Here is a 23,191-nt window from a genome sequence, read left to right as displayed (position 1 = left end):
CATAACAAAATTAAAAAAAAAAAAAAGAGTGATGGAGTGTAGAGCGTATCACTAGGGAGTTGTAGGAAGTGACAGAAGTCCTGTTAGTTGTTGTGGGTAAATAGAGGAAACAACCGGAAGAATGTGCAAAGTATACTGAAGTGGCACATTCAGATTTCTCAAGTTTGTAACAAAAAGACATGAGAAATTTAGCTTTACCTTTATGAAAAGTGGTTTGTTTTGTTTTGCTGCAAGGATATTCCGGAGTGTAGGGCTGCAAGAGATGGCATTTCTGGAGCATTGGCAGTCACTGTTTTCCTTGAAGCACACAGCAAGAGCCCAAGGATTTTCTGCCAAGCTTCTTGGGTCTGCTTTCCTACAGAGGGGGCTGGAGGCCAGGCTCTTAGTGATTGCAAAGGCACCTGGCAGGGGCCTGACCTAGGGTGGGCCCTTAACAAATGGATAGAAAGAAGACTGTTGCATGACTGATGGAACAGAGATTGGCTGGTCCTGGTGTGGAGTTCACTCTTTAGTTACGGAAGGAGTTAGTTAGGAAACATGAAAAGGTCAACACCACAGTTTTTCATTATTGCGTTTGTTCTTGTATTCCCAGTAGAATGGCTCCCCAAGTAGCTGATTAGCTGGGCTCTGTGAGGACTTCCCTTGGTATATGGGGGAGTGCACATCAAGCTCTTCAGAGAACTAGCAGGCACAGTACTGAAGCAAGCTACTGAATGCCTCACATTCACCACCTGGGTCTAAGGACCGGCAAGCAGCAGAAGTAACTCAGAGGGAGTTGAGCCAAACAACTCTCCTTAATCAAACTAGGGGAGATTTCCTCTGTCATACTCCTTTTTCTCAGAATTTAAAGCCAGAATTGCACTTGATGTACTAAGAAATGCATATTTTTCTAAACTTCTTACAGAAATTATATGAAATTTTGGAAACCAACCAACAAGATGCTATCAAAGAACTGGGTAGGTACTTGGAGTATCTACATCCTGGAATCACACTTAGTTGTCCCATAATTTAACCAAAGGAAGACAAGTTTATGCTTTCATCAATTTACTCACTCATTCAACATTTATTTAACACATGTGACATCCCAGGCGTGGAAAAGCAATAGACCCCTACTTTTAAAAAGTGAAGAGTTTGGGCTAGTTAAGGTAGCTCAATCCCATTTGTATGGTTCGAGTCCCAGACCCAATGGCTTGAAAAACATACCTGATGTATGTGTGTGCATGCCCAAAATTCCAAGAGGAGAATGGAGGAGAAAGGGTTGTGGTGTGGCCATCCCCCCTGGGGTGTGTTTTTCCACTTTCCCTCTCTCTCTTTCTGTTTCTATCTTTCTCTGGTGAGCATACATGCCCCATAACAAAATTAAAAAAAAAAAAAAGAGTGATGGAGTGTAGAGCGTATCACTAGGGAGTTGTAGGAAGTGACAGAAGTCCTGTTAGTTGTTGTGGGTAAATAGAGGAAACAACCGGAAGAATGTGCAAAGTATACTGAAGTGGCACATTCAGATTTCTCAAGTTTGTAACAAAAAGACATGAGAAATTTAGCTTTACCTTTATGAAAAGTGGTTTGTTTTGTTTTGCTGCAAGGATATTCCGGAGTGTAGGGCTGCAAGAGATGGCATTTCTGGAGCATTGGCAGTCACTGTTTTCCTTGAAGCACACAGCAAGAGCCCAAGGATTTTCTGCCAAGCTTCTTGGGTCTGCTTTCCTACAGAGGGGGCTGGAGGCCAGGCTCTTAGTGATTGCAAAGGCACCTGGCAGGGGCCTGACCTAGGGTGGGCCCTTAACAAATGGATAGAAAGAAGACAAAACGACAGATAAGCTCTGACTCACAATCTAGTTTGTGACATCTTATTTTCTTTTTCTTTTTCTTTTTCTTATTCTTGTTTTTTTGCTTTTTTGCTATAGGGTGCGTGAGCTCGCCAGATAGACAGAGAGAGACAGAAAGACAGAAAGCAAGAAATCACCCCCCAGGGGAGATGGTCACGCCACAATTCCTTCTCCTCCATTCTCCTCTCGGGATCTTGGGCACGCACGCACATGCGCCTGGCATGAGTTTAAGCCACCGGGTCCGGGACTCGATCCGCAGTTGACTACATGGGGGTCCAGTGACACAGCCATTACGCTAACTGCTGATCCCAATGACATCTTATTTTCATTAAAGAGGAGACAATATGCAGCTTGATCTCTCAGAAGGAACCACCAACCAAAGCCCAGGGGCTCTTTCATTCAGTCCTTTATTGGTCCTGTTAACAAAATATATAATACAGAGAAGGAGATAGATAAGTAAAAATAATCACCCTGTAGTGTAGTGGGCTCCATAGTAAAGGTATGCCGGAGATGCCGTGGGAATGGGGAGAGAGCGTGATCTTCTTTTAGTTGGGAAGGGGCAGTTTCTGGTTTTCTGCTCCATAAAGTGGAGATGAAAATAGTAACTCTGATCCTCCTGGCCTCATGGGTTCTGTGTTAAGCTAGAATGGAAGGCCATTGTGCACGTGCCTTGGAAGACATAAACTATTACACACGCGCTAGCATTACCGCAGTGTCTGTACAGGTTGCTTACTCAGTGTCACCTGCAGGACTCATGGAGCATGAGAATCGCGATGTGGTCATTGCTGCGAAGACTAAGCTGGTGATCCGGAATGTGATTTCCGACTCTCTGAAAGATCTAGCCTTCCTCCGCTCAAGAGGCATTATTGATAAATACGAGGGCATCGAGATTAAGACGGTAACAAAGCAATTTCTCATTTTGCTTTATTCCATCAGCCCTGTACCCTAGCCTGCATGGTGGCTTTAGCAGAGTGGAATGAATGAGGAAAATTAGAAAAAGGATTTAACCGCAGGTGTTAGCTCTGTAACTGCCAGAAAAGCCCTTGTAAAGGCCAATGGCAGCCGATGCCAGCACTCCATCCTTCAGAACTCTGGCTGCAAGTAGCAGAAACCAAGCTGAATTTAGTGAAGAGATGGGTCGGGGCACTTAGGAAAAGGACTCAGAGTGAAAACCCCACAGTAGGCAGCCATGTGGCCAGGCCTCAGGAAGGCTTTGAACCAAGACCTAGAGAACTTTCCAGAGCCTCCATTTTCCCACAGGGTTGCCTTCTGCAGCAGCTCCCTCTGTAGCCTCACTGGACGACTCTGTTTCTCTGCCCTCTGGTGGAATAGGTACGGCCCATCCCCACTGACTGTGGCTACGGAGGCGGAAGGCACTCAGTGTCTACGTGGCAGGGAGGGGTCTGACTTCTGTGTGTGCATGTGCTGGTGGGGGCCAGAGAGAGGGTGGTTCTGAGAAGAGGAGGGCAGAGAAGATATCCTAATTAACCAGTACATTGACTTCTGCAAAATTACAAATACACTTGCAAAACTAATAGGAAGGTAAGAGAGGAACATAGAAACGCCACTCTCTCACATCCACCATCTTGACTACATGGTGCAAAATAAGAGTGCTCTTTCTGTTCGCAGGTTTGGGTCTGCTTCCTAGCATCCAGCAGAAAGATGGGCATTCTGGTGCCACATGCTGTCTGCGATGCCCACTGACACACTGCTCCTGTGTGTCACATGCTCTTCCTTGGCACTGGCAGCTCACAGCCATGGGGCCCTATTCACTGTGCTTCTGGTCATTCCCTGGACATAGTCCCTTCTCTGTGGCCCCAGATAGAAAGGGAATGTGAGACAGGCCAGCGCCCTCACCTCCCACTCCCCATTTTTAGAATTAGACGGAGGGCCCATGAGCTCACGGGCATGTTTTTCAAGCTCCCAGGTCTGAGACGCAAATTGCACAGTGAGTCATGTGGGATCCACCTGCCTTAACCACCAAGCCACCAGTTAGCCCAACTTCCTTCCCTTTAAAAAAGAAATTATTTATTCATTCATTTTATTTTAATTGAACAAGAGAGAGAGAGAGAGAGAGAGAGAGAGAGAGAGAAAACAAGCCACCAGGTCCAGGACTCGAACTGTGGTTGGCCACATGGGAGTGTCCAGCTCCTTAACCACCACACCACCTGCTGGTCCCAACATCGTTCCCTTTTGAGGCTCTATCTCTTCAGTCTCTCTAACATCACAGGAAAGAGATAAATGGATAAGATGATTCCTCCTCGTGTCTACGTGAGGGAAGCAAAGAGCTCCATTACAGCTTTCCTCACATCGTGCTCCTACACTTACTGTGTTTTCTATTCTTGTATTTTTTCATTTATCACTTCAAAGGCCATAAGACAATGGAATGCTTGATGCCCATTAATTAAGATAAAGAGGCTTACTTTTTCCTATAGGTTTGTTTAAAAAAATATTTTAGTCTGTTATTCCATTGGTCACGGAAGTACTGAGACTGGGTGATTGACTCACAGTTCTGGCAACCTGAAAGTCCAAAGGCATAAGGCTGACTTCAAGGAGGCCTGCAATATGAGTGACAGGAGACTGGCTGTTGGGCGTGCGCAACGAGAGAGCAAGCGGCTGATGGCTGTCTCTTTATAACAACCAGCTTTCTGGAGAGTTAACCCCTTCTGATGAGGGCTAGAAATCACTGGGTTACTTGCGATATCATTAACCTATTCATGAGAGTTTGCATCTGTGATGCAAATAGTGTGATGCATTCACTGCCCACTAGGTCTTAGCACCTCCCAACATCAAATTCTGAAACATGAAACTTTGGAGACAGCCATTCTCCAAACCATTACAAAAGATTATAGATATATCAGTCATTCGCAGTTACTTACTGAATGCCTACTAATTACCTAATTGTCAGTAAAAGAAGTACAGTTATCTATTCTGGGTCAAAAAGGAGATAGGAAAAGCAATTCAGTTAAGTAGATAAATGTTGGATATTCACTCAGTGCCATGGGCTGTTGAGAAGATCCTTAATAAATACAACCCTGACTTCAAAGTCCATGGCTGGTTCTTTTGTCTCATTTAGTCACTTGTGCACCCAGCCAACAAAATTTACATAACATGGAGGGCGAAATGGAGAAGTGCAAGTAATAATATTACCAGGTAGTTAGTTCTATGCTGGAAATACGTAGGTAAGCCATGGGAATAAGAGAGAGAAAGTGATTTTCTCTTACCTCTTGGGGGAAGCCCACAAAGGCTTCTCAGAGGCCAAGAAACTGGTACTGCATCCTTTAAAAATTAGAATAATTTAGAGAAGCAAATCGCCTACATAGAAAAATGAATGAGAGGACATGGCATGAGATTGTATAGTGATCAACTATGAAGTTTAGAAACTTTGGATTTAAGACAAGGTAGGATATAATGTTAATTGAGTTAATAAATCAATGAAAATAGTAATAAGTGAAGATTAGGGATTAAAAAAGATTAGAGGACAATTCAAATAGGATAAGAGAAACTGAAAGTTAAAAATCAAGGTTAACTGGCACCAGCAGTAATGGCTATGTCACTGGACTCCCACGTAGTCGACCGTGGTTCGAGTCCCGGACCCGGTGGCTTAAACTCATGCGGGGTGCGTGTGTGTGCGTGCCCAAGATCCTGAGAGGAGAATGGAGGAGAAGGGATTGTGGTGTGACCATCCCCCCTGGGGGGTGATTTCTTGCTTTCTGTCTCTCTGTCTCTCTCTGTCTTTCTGGCGAGCGCACGCGCCCTATAGCAAAAACCTCTCAAAAAAAAAAGAAAAAAAAATCAAGGTTAACTAAGCATAGTGGTAGTTTATTTAAATTTCCTTAGTTCTTGCCTACTGCCTGTTTTTTTTTTTATTTTGTTTTGTTTTGTTACAAAATCTGATTACCATTCTTTTCATTGTTTTTAGGCACTTTTTAAAAAATTAAAAGTGTTGGAAAACTTTCCCATGGCCATCCCACCCCCTGCTCCCCACGAATACCTTCATAACTTCATTTGGCTGGAAAATGAAGACTTAATCATTGATTTCTTCAGGGTAAAGTTTCTGATCTTTATTTTGGCTTGAGTTTGATAATAATTATTTGCCATTTTTCCATTCTGTCATGCAAAATTAACAGAAAAGAATGTCCAAAGCATGAATCCTGCACTGTCCAATTTAGGGTAAGCCAAAAATAGAGGCCCAGCAGAACCCAGAGAGTCAATTTCTTTTTGAGCCTAAAGGGCAAAGATAGTTTTTCACAATGGCTTATCTGCTTAGGATGAGCTGTCTGTGTTTCCTCATTATGACCAGTCCCACTCTAGTTTCTGTTGTAGAATTTAGGCTTCCAAATATGCACTCTGGAAGAGACATTTTTAGAACAAGGATCTCAGATTTCATTTGATACACAGGCCAGACAGATCATATAAAAGTAAAACTAAATGTAGTATAAAAGAGAATAGGTAGGACTGTGGTGTATTCAAGATGTAGGCCTTGTCTAAAGTTAGCTGAGTATTACTCTAGGAATCTTAACTCTGTCAACAAATATCTGTTGAATATCCTCTACTTGCGGGTTGGTTCCAAGTTTTGAACTATGACAGTAAACCGAATATTAATAGATGAAGTCTCTTACTTTCACAGACCTTTTATTACATGGGTGGAGATGGCAATAAGTGTGCCAACACATCAAATATAGTCTGCAAGATGGCAATACATGGTATGGAGACGAGAAGGCAAGACAAGTGAATGTGGTGGGACAGTTGTATTACACAGCGTGGTTAGGGAAGACTGTTCTAATAAGGGCATGTTTGAAGAGAGATCCGAAAGAACTGAGAGACCAAAAGAATAGCAAGTTCAAGATCCTGAGATGAGGGGCCAGCAGATGATGTAGTGGTTATGCTACAGGACTCCCATAGGGCCAACTGAGGTTCAAGTCCTGAACCAGGAGCCTGTGTGTGTACCCAAGATCCCAGGAGGAGAATAGAGGAGAAGGGATTGAGGTGCAGCTATCCTCTCTAGAGGTGATTTCTCACTTTCCGTCTCTCTGTCTGTATCTCTGTCTCTCTCTGGCAAACCTATGAGCCCTAAGGCAGAGACCTCTTAAATCCTGAGCTGAAGTGTTCCTATGTGTCTGAGGAACATCTCAAAAGCCCTTGTCACAGGAGCAGGGAGTGAAGAGATGGAGTCATGGAGCTGCAGAGCCCGAATGCCAGACCTCTGGAGGGAGGCCATGGTATGGACTTCGGTGTTTATGCTGAGTTGAATGAAAAGTGCTTGAAGAGTTTTGACCAGAGGAGCGACATGATCTAACTTAGATTTTGAAATGACTGTTATGCTTCCTCCACGCTCAGATTGAGTTGTAAGAGGTCAAGGGCAAGTCAGGGAGACCATTTAGGAGGTGATTACAAATAATGGTGAGAGACAATGATGGTTTGGAGGTAACAGAAGTGGTTAGGCATAGTCAATCAGACTCTCCATATGTTTTGAAAATATAGCCCATAGAGACTGATAGAGGGAATGCTAGAGAGAGAAAGAAAAAGAAAGAGACTTGTAGAATCTTAGTCTGAAAATACAACAGGGTAACCATTTACTTAAGGTAGAGAGAAGATTTACATGAAAAAGGGCCAGAACTTGATCCTGAAGTTTGAGAAAGCTATCAGACATTGGGTGGAGACATTGAGTAGGCTGTTGGAGATAGGCCTGGAATTCAGGCGGGAGGCCCAGGCGGAAGGCAGGCATTTTGCAGTTGTCACCATGGAGATGGCACTTAAGGTCATGAAACTTGATGAGCTAGCTTCTGTAAGTATGGATAGAGAACAGACAACCAGGACTGAGCCCTGGGCTACCCCACACTTAGAGGTGGGGAGAGGAAGAATCAGCAAGAATTGAGGAGCGATCTGTGAGGTAGGAAGAAAACTAAAAGTAAAATGGCTTCTCAGAAGTCACGCAAAGAAAGCATTTCAACAGGGAGAAAGCCATCAGTGAAAAGAGGCTGAGAAACCAAGGTATTTGAAGACTGAAAATAACTATGGGGGTTTAATAATGTGGAGGTCAGATATTTTGTTCCCCCAAGGAAACTGTAAGTCTGAATTTTTATGCGAAGTTTCTAAGATTTTAAAATTTGGCAACCAAGTCAAAATTTTTAAAAATAATGTGTAGCCCAAAGAAAATATATATCTGTGAACTGGATATGACCCATGGACCATCAGTTTGTGCCTTTGGTTTTCAATGGCTGCTGTATTACCAGGGCTGTAATGTTTTTGTTAACCTGTTAAAATCTCAGTTAGATTTTAAGACTCAGAAAAACTGTGACCAAGAGCGGTCCTTGCTTTTTCACAAACTAGGTTGCACTGCATCATGTGACCTAGGCGTGCACACTATAAGGCAGCTGTCTGTAAAGACCTCCCTGAACTACCAAGACTGGGTCTTCTGGCTTTTCCATAGTGCTATTCCTATTTCCTTCGTCAGACTTATCACACTTCCTGTAGACTTCTATACAACCTCACTGCAAGTTCTCTGGAGGCCGGGAAGTCGTTTAGCTTATAATTATAGCTCAAGTCCCAAACAGCGGCTAAAAAAGAGAGTTTTCCTTCATTAATTCACTCACTCATCCCATAAAATGTATTGGGTATTTACATCCCTTACTGTGCGAGGTGTGAATCACAAAGCCTATCTGTTTATTTCTAAAGGCTGATGTGCTATGTCAGCACATTATACAGGTTGCATAGCCCTCTCCAAAATGCTTGAACCAAAGTATTTTGAATTACAGATTTTTTAATATTTTGGAATATTTCCATATACATAATGAAATATCTTAAGGATAAGACATAAGTCTCAACATGAGATTTATTTATACTTTGTAGACACTTTATACACATAGTCTGAAGGTAATTTTATAATCTATCATTTAAATTTATAATTTTAGAAAGCAGTGTTTTAACTGCGACCTACCATATGAGGCCAAGTGTGGAATTTTCCACTTGCAGTATTATATTGGCATTCAAACAGTTTTGGATTTTGCATTTCTGATATTTCGATTAAGGTTGATCTTTTTTTTTTTAAGAGATTTTTGCTATAGGACACATGTGCTCACAGAGAGACAGAGAGACAGAAAGCGAAAAATCATCCCCGAGGGGACGGCCACGCTGCAACCCCTTCTCTTCTACTGTCCTCCTAGGATTTGGGGCACACCTACATGTGCCTGGCATGAGTTTCAAGCCTCCAGGTCAGGACTTCGAACAGCAGTTGGTCACATGGGAGTCCAGCACCTCAAGCACTACGCCACACGTGGCCCCACCGAGGATGCTCAACCTTTAATGCATTAACAAATCAGAAATACAGCTTGTATTTTAAGCTTTTTAAAAGCCATTTTAAATTTTAAAATCTTACTTCTGTTCATATAAATAAACTATGAATCTTTTGTGTTGATGCTTACCTTTTTTTCTTTTTTTTTTTTTTTTTTTTTTTTTTTTTTTTTTTATGCAGGACAAAGTCACACTCGCCTGTTTTGACTATGGAGATATCATTTGTAGAGAAGGCGAAATGCCAACTGGAATCTACTTAATCATTTCAGGAATGGCAATTGTAAGTGACCATTGAGTCTTCACTTAAAATGTAGTTTTGAAATATATCATTGTGGGGCCCGCAGGTGGCATGGTGGGTGGACTCCCACATGGTCAACCATGGTTCAAGTCCTGAACCTGGCACTCTCTCTTTCTCTCTCTTTCTGTTTCTCTCTGGCAAATTTAAAAATAAATGAATTCATTAAATTACATTAAAATATTTTTTTATAAAAGAAACACTTCATTGTAACATAAGAAGACATTGAGAAGCAAAAAATTTCCAATTTTTTTTTTGGGGGGAGAGGTTTTTCACCATAGGGTGCGTGTGCTCGCCAGACAGACAGAAAGAGACAGAGATAGAAAGCGAGAAATCACCCCCCAGGGGGGATGGTCACGCTGCAATCCCTTCTTCTCTATTCTCCTCTCGGGATCTTGGGCATGCATGCACATGCGCCTGGTGTGAGTTTTAAGCCACCGGGTCCGGGACGTGAAGCACGGTCGACTATGTAGGAGTCCAGCGACATAGCCATTACGCTAACTGCTGGTTCCCAAAAAATTTCCAAATTTTAACATGGTCTCTTTTCCAAATGAAACTTTCCACTCAGAGCGAGTACTACCGGTGAGAGGAGGTGACTGTCCTCACACCTGAAATGTGCTGTGGTAGTCATCCTCACAGTCACCCCGAGAGGACGCAGTATCTGCCAGGACGTTGAGATGAAACCAGTAGTGGTTTAAATTACTCACCTGCAGGAAATAAGAGTTCAAGAGCGAGGGAGTGGGCTGCAAAGTCAGATCCTTGCAGAGTTCAAGTGGATGAGGATCCAAATACTAGTTTGAATGTGATCGATGGATGGTTTTGTTGACCAGAGAGAAGAGAGGTTTCAGTGGAGTGTTGGGGGGTAAGAATCTTTGTATCTTAGAGTAGGAGTTTAGTAGCTGAGTACACAGGTGAGTCCCAGCTTCTGACCTAAAGAATTATGAGATCCTAGGTTGTGGTCACGAGGGACAAACCTTTATTAAAGGGAAAATGACATATTTGGCTTTATGGTTTTGGAAAGGATATTTCAGACCTTAAAAATACCATGGAAGGGGGCCATCCATGTGGCATGGTGGTTAGGAAGTCTGGATCCCACATGGCCAACTGTGTGGTTCGAGTCACAGACCTGGACGCCTGAAAAACATACTAGGCGTGTGTGCGTGTGTGCACAAAATCCTGAGGGGAGAATGAAGGAGAAGGGATTGCAGCATGGCCATCGCCCCTGGGAAGCAAATGCTTTCTCACTTTGCCTGTCTCTCTCTCGTGAGCACATGTGCCCTATAGCAAAAACAAACAAACAAACAACAAAAAGTAAAAAAAAAAAAAAAAAAGGAAGTAAACTATTACAGTGAACCTAGTACTAACACAAGATAGCAACTTACTAAGTATGTGGCACTATTCTAGGTGCTTTTCATTTATGCATTCACTCATGGAGTCCATAAATATTTACTTCATTACTGCCATGCAGTGGGCACTGTTCATTCTAGCCGAGGGATGGACAAAACAGGCAGAAACCCCTGCCTTCCCGGAGCTTCTTTTCTAGTGGAGGGACAGAAGGAAACGGGGCAATAAACAAAATTAAAAGGTTAAATATATGCTATGTTAGAAACGATGGATCTATGAAGAGGTTAGTTGTAAATTTTAAAAAGCTGGCCAAGACAGACGTACATTATGATACTTAATTTTTATAATAACCTTATTTTTTATGGGAGAAAACTGATGCTCAGAGAGCTTAATTCTCTAGGCCCCGGCTGTGCATAATATAGAGGCGGAAGATGATTTTAGACCCACGTCGCTTCCCTCCAGTCTCCATTTGCGTACCCGTTATGTATACTTACATTAGAACCCTAACAAAAATATATTGCTACCAGTGTTTACGAGGTACGTCAAATCAGGCACCCAAAATAAAAGCTGCAACAAATTTGTTTCTTTTTTAAAAAGTTTATTTCATCCATGAGAGAGAGACAGAGAGGAGAGAGAGATAGAGACAAAAGTTACCCCCAGCAGGGTCTTCATGCCATGGTCCTAGTCTCAGCCAGCCTGGGTCAAGGCACAGGTGTGCACCCAGTGTGTGTAAAGGCAGGCCTCAGAACCAGAACCTGGGACTTTTCCATGTGGGCCCAGCAGTGCAAAAGCATTATGGTACCTCTGCTCCCTAAGGGAACATGACCCATCAGCTAGACTAGCTAAGCCTTCTTAAAATATAAGTTCAATGAGCAACCAGCAGGTGGCATAGTGGTTAAGGTACTAGACTCCCACATGATTGACAGTGGTTCAAGTCCTGAACCTGGTATCTTGAAAACTGTGCCTGCAGCATGTGCATGCATGACTGAGAGGAGAATGGAGGAGGAGGGATTGCTTTGTGGCCATCACCCCAGGGGGTGATTTCTCACTTTGTCTCTCTGGCTAGTGCATGCACCCTATGGCAAAAATCTCTCAAGTAAATTAAAGAGAGAGAGAGAGTCATATTATTGGGTCATCAGAAGAGTCATGATGCATTTTCGCATAGAAAAAAATACATACTCTTCTGATGACCCAGTAGTGTTCTCTGGATGCATTAGATTTATTATCTCACAGTTCTGTAGTGCAGACGTCCAGTAGGCTCCACTGGTTTTTCTGCTTGGCTCTCATGAGGCTGAGGCATTCTAGGGGCAGAACTGGTTTCTAGGCTCAGGGGGGCTTTCGGCAGTATCCAGATCCTTACAGCTGTGGGGCAGAAGTCCCTGCCTCCTTGCATGCTGCCAGGCAGGCCCACCTCTAGTTCCCAGAGTTCCTCTTTGCTCCGTGCATGCATCTCAGCGCCAGCCAAGGCACGTCTGATCTTTCTCAGCATGCCGTGTCTCTCTCTCCTGCCTTCCTCTTCTACTTTCCAGGGCTGGAGTGCTTACACTGGGTCCACCATGATATTTCATTTATATGCTCGTCCCATCAAACAATATCTCCCACCTCAAGCATTAGCCCATGCTGATATAAGAATCTCTCACAGTGAGTGAAGCACTCGCTGCAGACTGTACTTGCTAGTTTTGGTAGGATTTTTGCAGAAGAAAGGTATAAATAGAAAGTTGTCAATAGGGGACATCTGTAAAACCAAAGATTAAAAACAAATCCTTGCCCTGGGGAGTTGAAAATGTGAAAGAAACCATGATTTTTATAAAACCTGATTTTCCTTCACATCTGACAGAGGTCATAAAGAACCTTTGTGGGGCCAGCTGGCGGTGTGATAGTTTAGGCATCTCCATCCCACATGGCAAACTTTGCAGTTTGAGTTTAAGACCTGGTGGGCTTAAAAAACATGCCAGGTATGTGTGCCCCCGAGGACCCAAGAGGAGAATGGGAGAGAAGGGATTGTGGCGTGGCCATTTCCCTTTGGGAGTGTTTTCTCATGCTCTCTCTCTCGCTCTCCATTTTTTTTTTTTTCTGGCAAGTGCACATGCCCTAAAGCAAATTTTGAAAAAGAAATTAAAATAAAATAAAAAAAGATTTGCTTTCTATTGGAATAATTGTAAGATATAGTGGGAGTTTCTAAGAGTTTAATCAAAGGGTTTTTTGGGTTTTTTTAATTGACAGAGGACACATGTGCTGGCCAGAGAGAGACAAAGAGACAGAGAGAAAGAGGGAGACTGCACTCCTGAGTGGGTCCTGGTCATGTGCAATCCCTTCTCTATTTCTCTGTCCTTTTAGGATTTGGAGCATGCACATGCACTTAGTGTGTTTTTGAAGCTGCCTGGGTTGGGATTAGGGCCCTGGTCTGGTCAGCCATGTTGGATCCAGCTCCTATAACCACTAGGCTCCAGACCAACTCGGACCAAACAGTTTAACATCTCTCATTTCCCTTCGTACACTCTTCCCTTTTTGCAGTTGCGTGGCTCGCCTCCTTCCTTTGGGGTAGAGAGTAGCCAGAGGCCTGATAGAGAGTCCAAAACCATGTTCACGGAGTACTGCACAAGTGGGGACATCATCGGAGAGCTGAGCTGTCTGCTCAAGCACGAAATCGAATACACCGCCATCTGCGAGACCGTTCTAGAGGTAGGAAAGTGGTTGTCGTTAGTTCCTCCTCAGGTCGGTGAGGAACACCAGCATTGTCCCTTCTTTTGGGTTCTGACGCCTTATGTAGCCACCCACGCTTCTGAGAGGTGTGGTAGATAAGCAGAGAGCAGGTAGATTTCATGTCCCAAATGCCAGGCGCCACTAGGCTCTGCCCCATCCTGGCTCTGAGCGAGTTATTTCCCTCCTTGGCTCTCTATGTCCTTGTTTGTTTATTTTTTAAAACAATTATTCCGTATTATTTGTTATTGTTATTGTTATTATTTAATTTGACCAGGAGAAAGAGAAGGAAAGTGAGAAAGGAAGCCACCAGGTCCAGACTCAATCCGCGGTCGGCCATGTGGGAGAGAGCAGGCTGACCACTACCCACCTGCTGGCCCCACATCCTTATTTGTTTTTGGGGAGAACAGTTACCTTTTGATTTTCTGAGGATTAGGAAAATATCTACATAGAGCGCCCGGCACATATAGGTGCTCAATCAATGATCACCGTTGTAAGGGCTATGTTTTAAAGAATATTTGCTTCTTTTTGAACTTCCCTTCTTCTGTTTTTCACTTGCTAAGTAAAAAGTTATCTAGTCAACAAATAAATGGCCTGACATTCCAGTGGATGTGAGAACTCAAATAGGAATGGCTCAAAATCCCCACTGCAAAGAATGGTTCATCTTTGGGGTCTTTAAGCAGCAATGGAGCAGGATCCAGAGTCTTAGGGGTGTGCAGTGTGGAAGGGAACGTGGTTTTATTAGTCCAGCACCGTTTCATTTCTGAAAGAGGGTAGAGGCATGAATTGAGTTAAAAGGTTGAATTGAATTCATTGAAGCTTGTTTAACTTGAGTTAGGAAAGAATGGTCTTCCTCCTTTGGATAGCAGTTTGTCTCTGGCAACAAATACTATGAATGAGCCCACTTTACCTGCTGTGGCTGAATACAGGTGGTTTGTGTGGCTTGGTTCCTCAGCCTTGTGCTTGGAGCCGTATCTCTCACTGTGTCTTCTGACTGATACGAATTTTCCTAACCTATTAGTAAGTCTACACTTAGACCGTACATGACCATTTATGAGCTTCTACATGGCAAACAGCCTTTCCCCAATACAGATGCTTTTAGTGGCAGGATATCGTTTGCTTTAAAGTTGATAGTTTTTCAGAGAGATAAAGTGAGGGTAAGAGACCAGCTGGCGATGTGGTGCGGTGGTTAAGGGACTGTATGGCACATGGCCCACTCTATGGTTCTAGTCCTAGACCTGAGGCCTAAAAATCATGCCAGGAGCATGTTCATGTGTGCCCAAAATCCTGAGAGGAGAATGAAGGAGGAGGGATTGCAGTGTGACCATCCTCCCTGAGAGGTGATTTTTCACATTCTCCCCACTCTGTTCAAGCACACATGTCCTATGGCAAAAAAATCTTGAAAAAAAAATGGGGCCAGCAGGTGGCGCAGTGGCTAAGCTCTGGACAGTCCCACGCGGCTGACCACTGTTTTATTCCCAGACCTAATGGCTTGCTTTCTCATTCCCCCCCCCCTCTCTCTCTCTCTCTGTGTGTGTCTCTCTCTCTGGTCAAATTAAAATGAATGAATGAATGAATTAAATTAAAGAAATAATTCGTTTAAAAAGTAATGGAGGCTAAATGTATAAGCCTCCTGTTTATTGATAGTCTTCTAATTCTAGTTTCAAATCAAGCTGCCCGTGGCCTGGTGCCTTGTTGTTTCAGGCCTGCTTTATCTCCATGGAGGATTTATATGAAGGATTTGATGCCTTCTGGCCATTCCTGGAACATAAAATATGGCTAAAGCTTGCTCTTAGTATTGCCCATAAGTATTTTGAATCAAGTATCAGCAATGAGGTAAGTTACATGATTGAAATATGAATGAGTTTTTATGCACTGTATTTTTTACAAAATACATTTCATTTGGACCAGCAAATGGCATAATGGTTATATCACTGGACTCCCACATGGAGAAACATGGTTCAAGTCCTGGACCTGCTGGCTTGAAACTCACACAGGATGTGTGTGCCCAAAATCCCGAGAGGAGAAGGGATTGTGGCATGGCTATCCCCCCTGGAGGGTCATTTCTCACTTTTTGTTTCTGTCTCTCTGGTGAGCACATGCATCTTATAGCAAAAGTCTCTCTTTAAAAAATGTATTCCATATTTCTTGAGACATAGAAATGAAGGTAGTGTCTGATATTCATAAATGAGATTGCTAGCGTTTCAACCATACTCTGATTCTGACAGCTTTCAAGTCCTCTTTTCACAGCTAATTTTCCCAAGCTACTTGCAATCATCTAAAAAAAAAAAAAAAGAAGGAAAAATAAAAAAAGCAGACCCAGCAGGTCGATCCCTCAAGAGCCAAGCACAGCATTAATCAGAATGAACTAATGAACACGCAGCCTGATCTTCACTATTGTTTTCTCCTCCTACACTAGTATGAATTCCCTGCCTTTTCAGCTTCCGTATTGCGGCGAATGAGCTCTTCCATGAAATCCCCCTGCAGGATAGTGCTTCAAGCCTGTCCCAGGGCTGGCACAGCTAACAATCCCGTCTTTGTGTCCTATTTAATAATTACGCAAACCTCAACCATGACTCAGGACCTGGGGAAGTGACAGACTTGACATTCAACCATGCTCACTGAACCGAAACTGAATATAGCACTGGGTTAACTCAGCTTGTCATGTGAGTCAGTCAGATTTCCTTCCAGGTGAGAGTAACTTTCAGAAAAACATCAGCAGAGCTGTGCGGAGGTTGAGCCTCTTCCTCTTGTCTCACCTCTTCATGAGAAGTAAGATAAATTTAGAGCCTACTATGACGCTCAGGGAGAGAAGTAGGACCATTGAGCTGAAATTCACGACTCAGACTTGACCCAGTAAGAAGGTGAATTTTTCTTAAGACATTTTTTTGCTAGGGGGCATGCGTACTCTCCAGAGACCAAGACAGACAGAAAGTGAGAAATCACCCCCAGGGAGGATGGCCATGTCACAATCCCTTTTCCTCCATTCTCCTCTCAGATTTTGGGCACGCATACACTTGTTCCCTATGTGAGTTTTAAGACGCTGGGTCAGGGACTTGAACTGTGGTCGACTATGTGGGAGCCCAGCAATGTAACCATTATGCCATCTGCTGGTCCCTATCCTTCATAATTTTTTAAAAATTCACAAAGTATAAATACTCAGCATATAGGTGAGGAAATACAAACATAAAACATAAACAACAGTAACCTTCTACCTCCAATTTTACTCAGCAGAGAATCTCTGTTTAATACTTTGGTGCCTTTCCCTGTAGTTTTTCCCACTAAAAAGCTAGCCAATTAAGACCTTTTGGAATCACCAGGCACAGATAAGATTGTACTGCCCTCTGCCTTCCTATGAATCACAAAACTCAAAACATGCATGCATTTTAAAACCAAAACAGCTGACCGCTTGGATTTTCTGATTGCAAAATTCCAGAAAAGTTAGCAGCCTTCTGGTGCGTTTGGTGCCCTGGCTGAGCCGACACCTCAGCTCCTGTTTGACTTGTAGTGACCGGGGTCAAGGCTGGCTCAGTGCTACTTGAGTGGAGGTGTTCCCACTGAACTTTGCCTGGCAGGGCTGCTGGCCAGGAGATTCCTGCCACGGGACTGACCGCTCGCTCCTGTACCAGCAGGCCGGCACTGCTGCAGCCGAGCGATTGCACCCCCAGCCCCATCTGATTCAGCCTCAGCACCCTGATCGTCTTGTTTTGCCCTTTTGTTACCGTCTGCTCACTTGTCAAGAAGGACGTTGGCTCAGTACTAGGAAAACCGTGAGCTTAAGACTGCTGCTGTGTGAGTAGAAATGCAGGGAGGCAGCTGGCCACCGTGCTGAGGCCTACTGAGAGTGCTTAGCTCAGGGCTGGGCAAGCCCCTCAGGGTCACAACGCAATAACAACATCCAGACACCTGTCACAGGCCATTCTGAACTGTAAACGCATCCTGTCTGTTGGTACCAGTGTCCGTGTGTATTCTGACATCCAGAAAGAATTCTGCCTGATCGGCGAATTTGCTTTCTTTTTCCGTTTGTTTGTTTGTTTTGGTCTGGTTTTTAAATTTATTTGCTCTTATTCTTTTTAAATTTCACCAGAGAGAGACAGAAAAAGAGAGAAAGGGAAAGTGAGAAAGCAAGCCACCAGGTTTGGAACTTGAACTGCGGTTGGCCATGTGGGATGGGAGTCCAGCGCCTTAACCACCACACCAACTGCAAGCCCTGAATTTGCTTTCTTTGGATACCATTTGTTAGTCTGTGTGATTTATAGAGAAAAATGCAATTCTCTTGTAGGACTTAGAGTTTCAGAAGTGTGTGACACTCAAGCACGCCTATGTGGAGACTTTATCAAGCGATAATGAAATGGTGATTAATAACATGACCATGAAATTAGTTATCCTTGTGTATGGCAGTGTGATTGACACCATGACGGAGCAGATATATCTTGCACCTTGCATCATACCTAAAACCTGTGAACAGGTAACGAGTGTTACTTCCCAAGAGTCATTTGCTTTTCATGGTGCCCATAAGTGACTTTAGCACTCAACCAACCATCCACTGAATCTGGGAAGGCCCTGCGGTTCTTACCTGCCCATGACAGAACAGTAAGATGTTTGAGGACTTCTGTGTGCTGGGATGCAGGTGCCCACCACAGGGTGTGGTGCAGGGCCAGGGGTTGGAATCTGCCCGCTCCCTGGGGTGGGGCCTTCTCAGAAGAGCGACAGGGTGCAGTGCACCTTCCCTGGTTCACACCAAAGCCATGGTGCTGCATGCTAGCGTGTCTCTGGTTTATAAGAAGGGCGTTGAGGACAGGCTGCATGACTTTATCTCCAGGTTAGGGGCTGTGGGTATGACTTGATAGATGGCCCGAAACCCTGGGGCTTCAGCATTCTGTGCCTCTTTAAGGACAGGAGCTGGCGGGGGGTGGGGGAGACATAGAGGGCATAGAAGGTGCAGGAAGGGTGGGAGCAAGGTCTCTGATGGGCAGAGTCTCCTGCTGTTGGACCCCAGGGGTGATGGGAGGGTGGGACTAGGAATGGGAGGACCAAGAGGCTGTGAGAAGAGCCAACCTCTGGTGGGTAGTTTGATCCCTTTGGGAGAGGCATTTTCTGTTTAGACTGTGAAAGGTCAGTAATTAAATGAAAATTTAATTAATTAAGGGAAAGGTTGGTTAACCTTAAAAGTGAATTTGCCCCCTTTGTAGCATTCTGATTTTGTGCTTTTCAGCAATTCAGAGGATGAAAGTAGTTTTAAAAAAACCTTAAAAAAATTTTTTTAAGGGAACAAGAATCTCCTTAGCTTCGAAACAAGGGTGGGGGTAAGAGGCACGTGGGCAATAGGAGCAATACCTACAGCTGCGTTTGTTAAGAGCAGTTGTTAAGGGTTTGGAGTCGGGCACATTTGAATCTAACCTTGACCCCTGTGCCACGGAGCAGGAGCCTGAGCAAGGTGCGTACCCATTCTGACCCTCCGTCTCTCCCTAGAGAGACGTGGTAAAGGCAATGGCCATCTCATCAGGTCGTTGTGAGGGTTCAGGGAGATGCCGAAGGTCTCTGGGAAGGGTCCTCGTAGCGACTGCTTGTCTGCTGCTTGCATTCTGGGAGGAGGAGTCCATGGCCCATGGGGCAAGAACTCCAAGAAGGGACGGCAGATCTGCTGTTTGGGGAGGCTGGACTTGAGCCTCATTACGGTAGTCAACTCACCGGATGGGGGAGACGACCTGCTTTCTAGACAGGCATTTCCAGGCTAGTTTCAAGTAACGTGTAGACGTGTCCTCTCTGCTGTCTATCATATGCAAAGGATGATGTGCTGGCCCAAGACTTCTTGAAGCAATATCAAAGAGGATTTGAAATTTAAAGGCAGAGCTTAGACTGGATACCCAGTTCTATGAATATGTTTTAGTTTATTTCTTCTACTCTTTGGAAAGGTTGGGAAGCTGCTAGCTTAATCAAAGAATGTCTTTTCGACTATTTTTCCCCTTTAGGTTCAGGGAATTGCAGATTTAACCAAGCTGCTGGTAATCCGAGTGTCTGAGCCTTCCAAAAAGAGTAACACCCCCGTCATGGATCATCGGTAAGGGATAGCTTTTTATGGAAGGAAGACCCTTGAGAAGGACCTTCAATGCATGTGAAGTTCATTTACTTCTAAGAAAGTGGTTTGAGAGGGCATTTTTATCACTGGTGGTTTGTAATGAGTCCTCATCCATGGCTCCAACTGGGCTGCCACATTGCTTCTGGGAAGTCACATATCAGAGGCTTCTAGACAGTGAAGTCTGGGTGGCTCCTTCCTCTTCCATGTCTCTCCCCCGAGACCTTGACAGAGGAGAGCAGTTTCCATGTGGTATGCTCTTCCAGGCCTGGTTGGCTGGAGCACGTAGTGCTGTTGGAGGCAGCACAGGAACAAGAGGGGACAGGTGTTCTCCCTGAGGGCCCAAGTGTGTGCGCTCCTGGTCATGCAAGGGAATAACCCATGCTCACTGAGGATCCCCAACCACGATCACCACCAATCCAACTGATTTGCTTCAGATGGTCACTCAGTAACTGTGATTACTAGATGCTCCTTGGTTCCCTAACACACACATTATGGTGCTGAGCGTGGTGCTGAGAGACTAGCTGGAAAGGCCTTGCTCGAAAGAAGACACATTCCAGAGCGTTCATGCTGGGCTCAGCATCCCACCGGACCGGGCCCAGCCTCACCCTCCCAGCTGCCCCAGACGGATTGCACAGACGTCCTTGATTGCGGTTCTCATCTGCCCCATCCTCACGTTTGCCATCCACATGGCCCTCGGACTTAGACACTCTGAAGTTCCGAATGAACTGTTCATGTGAGGGAGGACTGACATGACTGTAGATTGTGTACACAAAGTGTATACAGTATAAAACTAGTATTTCATTAATATTTTGTATTTCACCATTTCTTACTTGCATACTTCTTATAAAATGCCACCCCACTGTGCCAAATGCTAATTGGTGAGTGAGCCAAACAAGTTTACCCGCGTGGGGAGGAGAGACAGACATTCGATACGGCATTCTGCTTTTTCCTTTGCCACCATCTGCACCTAGACATTCTCACGGCTCCCATCCACACTGTTCTGGGGTCATGTGCAGTAGTCTGGGTTGGGGTCATGCTCGGCTCCTGGGCCACCTGTCTAGGAAGGCTGGCAGCTCAGAGCCTTGCGTCTGTACCACAGGACACCCTGTGGGCCATTGAGCCAGAGATCTTCCGTACTTCAAGGAATCAGGCCACGGTACCCTCCTGTCCCTGGCCCTAGGCCTCTCTCCTCCATCATGCGCTCTGGAGTCATCACTCTGTATTATCAATGGTTTGAGACAGAAGTCATAAACGGTAGGCCCCTGGATTGCATCTGGCCACACACTGGGTTTGGCTCCTTCTTATTTTCCTTTAACATTTTAAAGTGGGTTGCCAAGTAGAAACATACAGACACGTTACATTTATACTGTACAGTTTTGGGGTTTTCATGAACAAGAAGGGCTTCCAGCACTCAGCCATCACTGTCATATCTGGCAACAAGTACACAGAGCTGAGTATTGGCTGGTTTCTACAGAGGGAGTCGATGCTCCTCAGTTTGCCACAGTCCACAGTGTTCCCTTTTGTCTTGACCTACCCCACTTTGGTCATTTGTGTGGTCTGCCTGTGTCCACTGAATTTCTCAGCCTTAGGTTGGACTTTTGGGAGCCAATTTCCTCGAAAGGAAGAAAATAAAGAATCTGTTTGAAAGGGGGAAGAGAAAAGGAAGATTTATAGGAAGAAAGCAAATTATTATTTCAAAATATTCTATTCTGCCTTTATTCTTAAACTCCTAATTTAGTTTTTCTATTCTGTGCATGTATTTGATTAACCTCAGTCAACACCAGTCTTCGAACAGCCAACAGAGAAAATAACTGGAAGGTAAAACAGGAGGTAATAAAGTCAGTAGTGTGATCAGATTTTTCTTATTGTGAATATTGAACTACACAGCTAAAATAAAATGTCAAGTAGCAAAACACAGGTGGTGAGCAAAGGAAGTCCCAGATGCAACTCACTAATTTGGACAAATTGGGATGAAGCTTACCAGAATTACTTAAGTTAAAATTATAGAATATTTCTGAAAGATGTAATTTTGCTTCACCCAATTTTTTCCCTCTTCATTTCTGCCCCTGATACTTAGTTAGTTCAAAGAGTAGAGATGTATGAGGTTAGGGATGGGAAGGGACATGCATGATATTGGGAAAAGTCATGATGCATTTTTTCCATAGAAAAACAGAAAAAAATGATCATGACTTTCTGATGACCTATTGCATGTATTTACACATGATTTAGACAGGAGTGTCTGAGTAGCTAATGTTCTTTCTCTCTCTCTCTCTTTTTTTTTTATTCATTCATTTATTTTAATTTGACCAGAGAGAGACACAGAGAGAGCGAGGGAAAGTGAGAAAGCAAGCCACCAGGTCCAGGAATCAAACTGTGGTCAGCCATATGGGAGTGTCCAGCACCTTAACCACCATGCCTCCCGCTGGTCCCCGCCAATGTTCTTTTTCTTAATGATAGAGAGCATGTAAGAGAGATTGAGAGAGAGAGGAGGAGAAAGAAAGAGAAAGAAGAAAGAGGAAGAAAGAAAAAGAGAGAAAGAAGAAAAAAAGAAAGAAAAAGAAAGAAAGAGAGAGAGAGAGAAAGAAAAAGAGTGTCACCCTTGACAAGGTCTCATTACACCAAGATCTCCCTTCCCCAGCCCTCCATCTCATCACGATCTCAGGTGCCCGTGCAAGTATGCCTGGTATGTTCAAGTCAACCAGGGAATCCAAACCTGTGGTTGGCTCTGTGGATTCCAGCACTGCAGGTCAGGGTGGCGCTGACTGCTCTGCTGAGGTTGGGCCTCGTAGTCTCCCTCTGGGTGGGCCTTCCCTGCGTATGTGGGTGTGGAGCCAGTCGTGGACATGTCCCTAGAATAGCAATTTTACTTGAAGATTTTTTTTTTAAACAGGAAAAGTTAACTATTTAACTGTTAAGTTATTAAAAACATTTTATATTCAAATGAGCATATTATGGAGTTGGATGACAAATTTGCATGAATTTTTAAGATAAAACAAGAGACTTAAACACATTTTGTGTGGAGAGTCACTTCGATTTCTGCCCCCACATCTTTTCCTACTTCCTCAGCAGTCGGGACATTCCAGGAAGTCTGAGGGGTGCTGCAAACATGCCTGGAGGTGGAGGGGGAGTGGGCTACCACACTGGATCAGCGTGTAGGAGAGCAGAAGGCCGGGGGGTGGGGGGTGGTCTTGTGACTCAGGTCATGTGGGTGGGGCAGCAGGGGCCAGGAGAGTGCAGAAGGGACCAGGTAGCAGTGGTGGTCCTCAGGATAGGCATTAGGCACCCTCAGCCCCCTCTGTTCCTCCCACTCTAACAGCCAGATGCCAAGTCACCCCAAAATACACACGCCTTCTAAGGAATAAATGACATGCTGTGCAAACACAGCTCCAAATCAGGTCCCTCGACTCACCCCATTCCCAGCCAAATGGACACCCTAAGGCCCTTCTAACAGGAATGTGGGTCCTACCACTGTCATTTACGATAGTCACGATGGTTCACAGTGCATGCGGCAGAGAGGGAGAGTTGTATTGATCACACACTAGGGTCAATAATGCCTTCAAGCAAAGCAACTTAATTCTTTTTAGGCAACCCTCCTAGGGTCATCCTTTCCTCTCAAGGGGACCATATTTCACAAGTGGGAAGCCTAATCGAGAG

The 23,191-nt window shown here is 44.3% G+C and overlaps 1 protein-coding gene across 1 annotated transcript in view; it reads left to right on the top strand.

Annotated features, from left to right (window-relative positions):
• The window catches only part of SLC9C2 (solute carrier family 9 member C2 (putative)), an 83,028-nt gene extending 61,672 nt beyond the window's left edge, over positions 1–21,356 (top strand). The window contains exons 20-27 of the mRNA XM_006157247.1: positions 2,576–2,724; positions 5,749–5,874; positions 9,301–9,399; positions 13,273–13,440; positions 15,163–15,294; positions 17,741–17,926; positions 19,431–19,519; positions 21,312–21,356. Of these exons, the coding sequence (XP_006157309.1) occupies positions 2,576–2,724; positions 5,749–5,874; positions 9,301–9,399; positions 13,273–13,440; positions 15,163–15,294; positions 17,741–17,926; positions 19,431–19,519; positions 21,312–21,348 (986 nt within the window). The 3' untranslated portion in view covers positions 21,349–21,356. The remainder of the gene's footprint in view (positions 1–2,575; positions 2,725–5,748; positions 5,875–9,300; positions 9,400–13,272; positions 13,441–15,162; positions 15,295–17,740; positions 17,927–19,430; positions 19,520–21,311) is intronic.
• The last annotated feature ends 1,835 nt before the right edge of the window (positions 21,357–23,191 follow it).

Source organism: Tupaia chinensis, unplaced genomic scaffold, assembly GCF_000334495.1.
Source record: "Tupaia chinensis unplaced genomic scaffold, TupChi_1.0 Scaffold000532_1, whole genome shotgun sequence".
NCBI classification, from domain to species: domain Eukaryota; kingdom Metazoa; phylum Chordata; class Mammalia; order Scandentia; family Tupaiidae; genus Tupaia; species Tupaia belangeri.
This window is presented reverse-complemented; position numbering and strand designations above follow the sequence as displayed.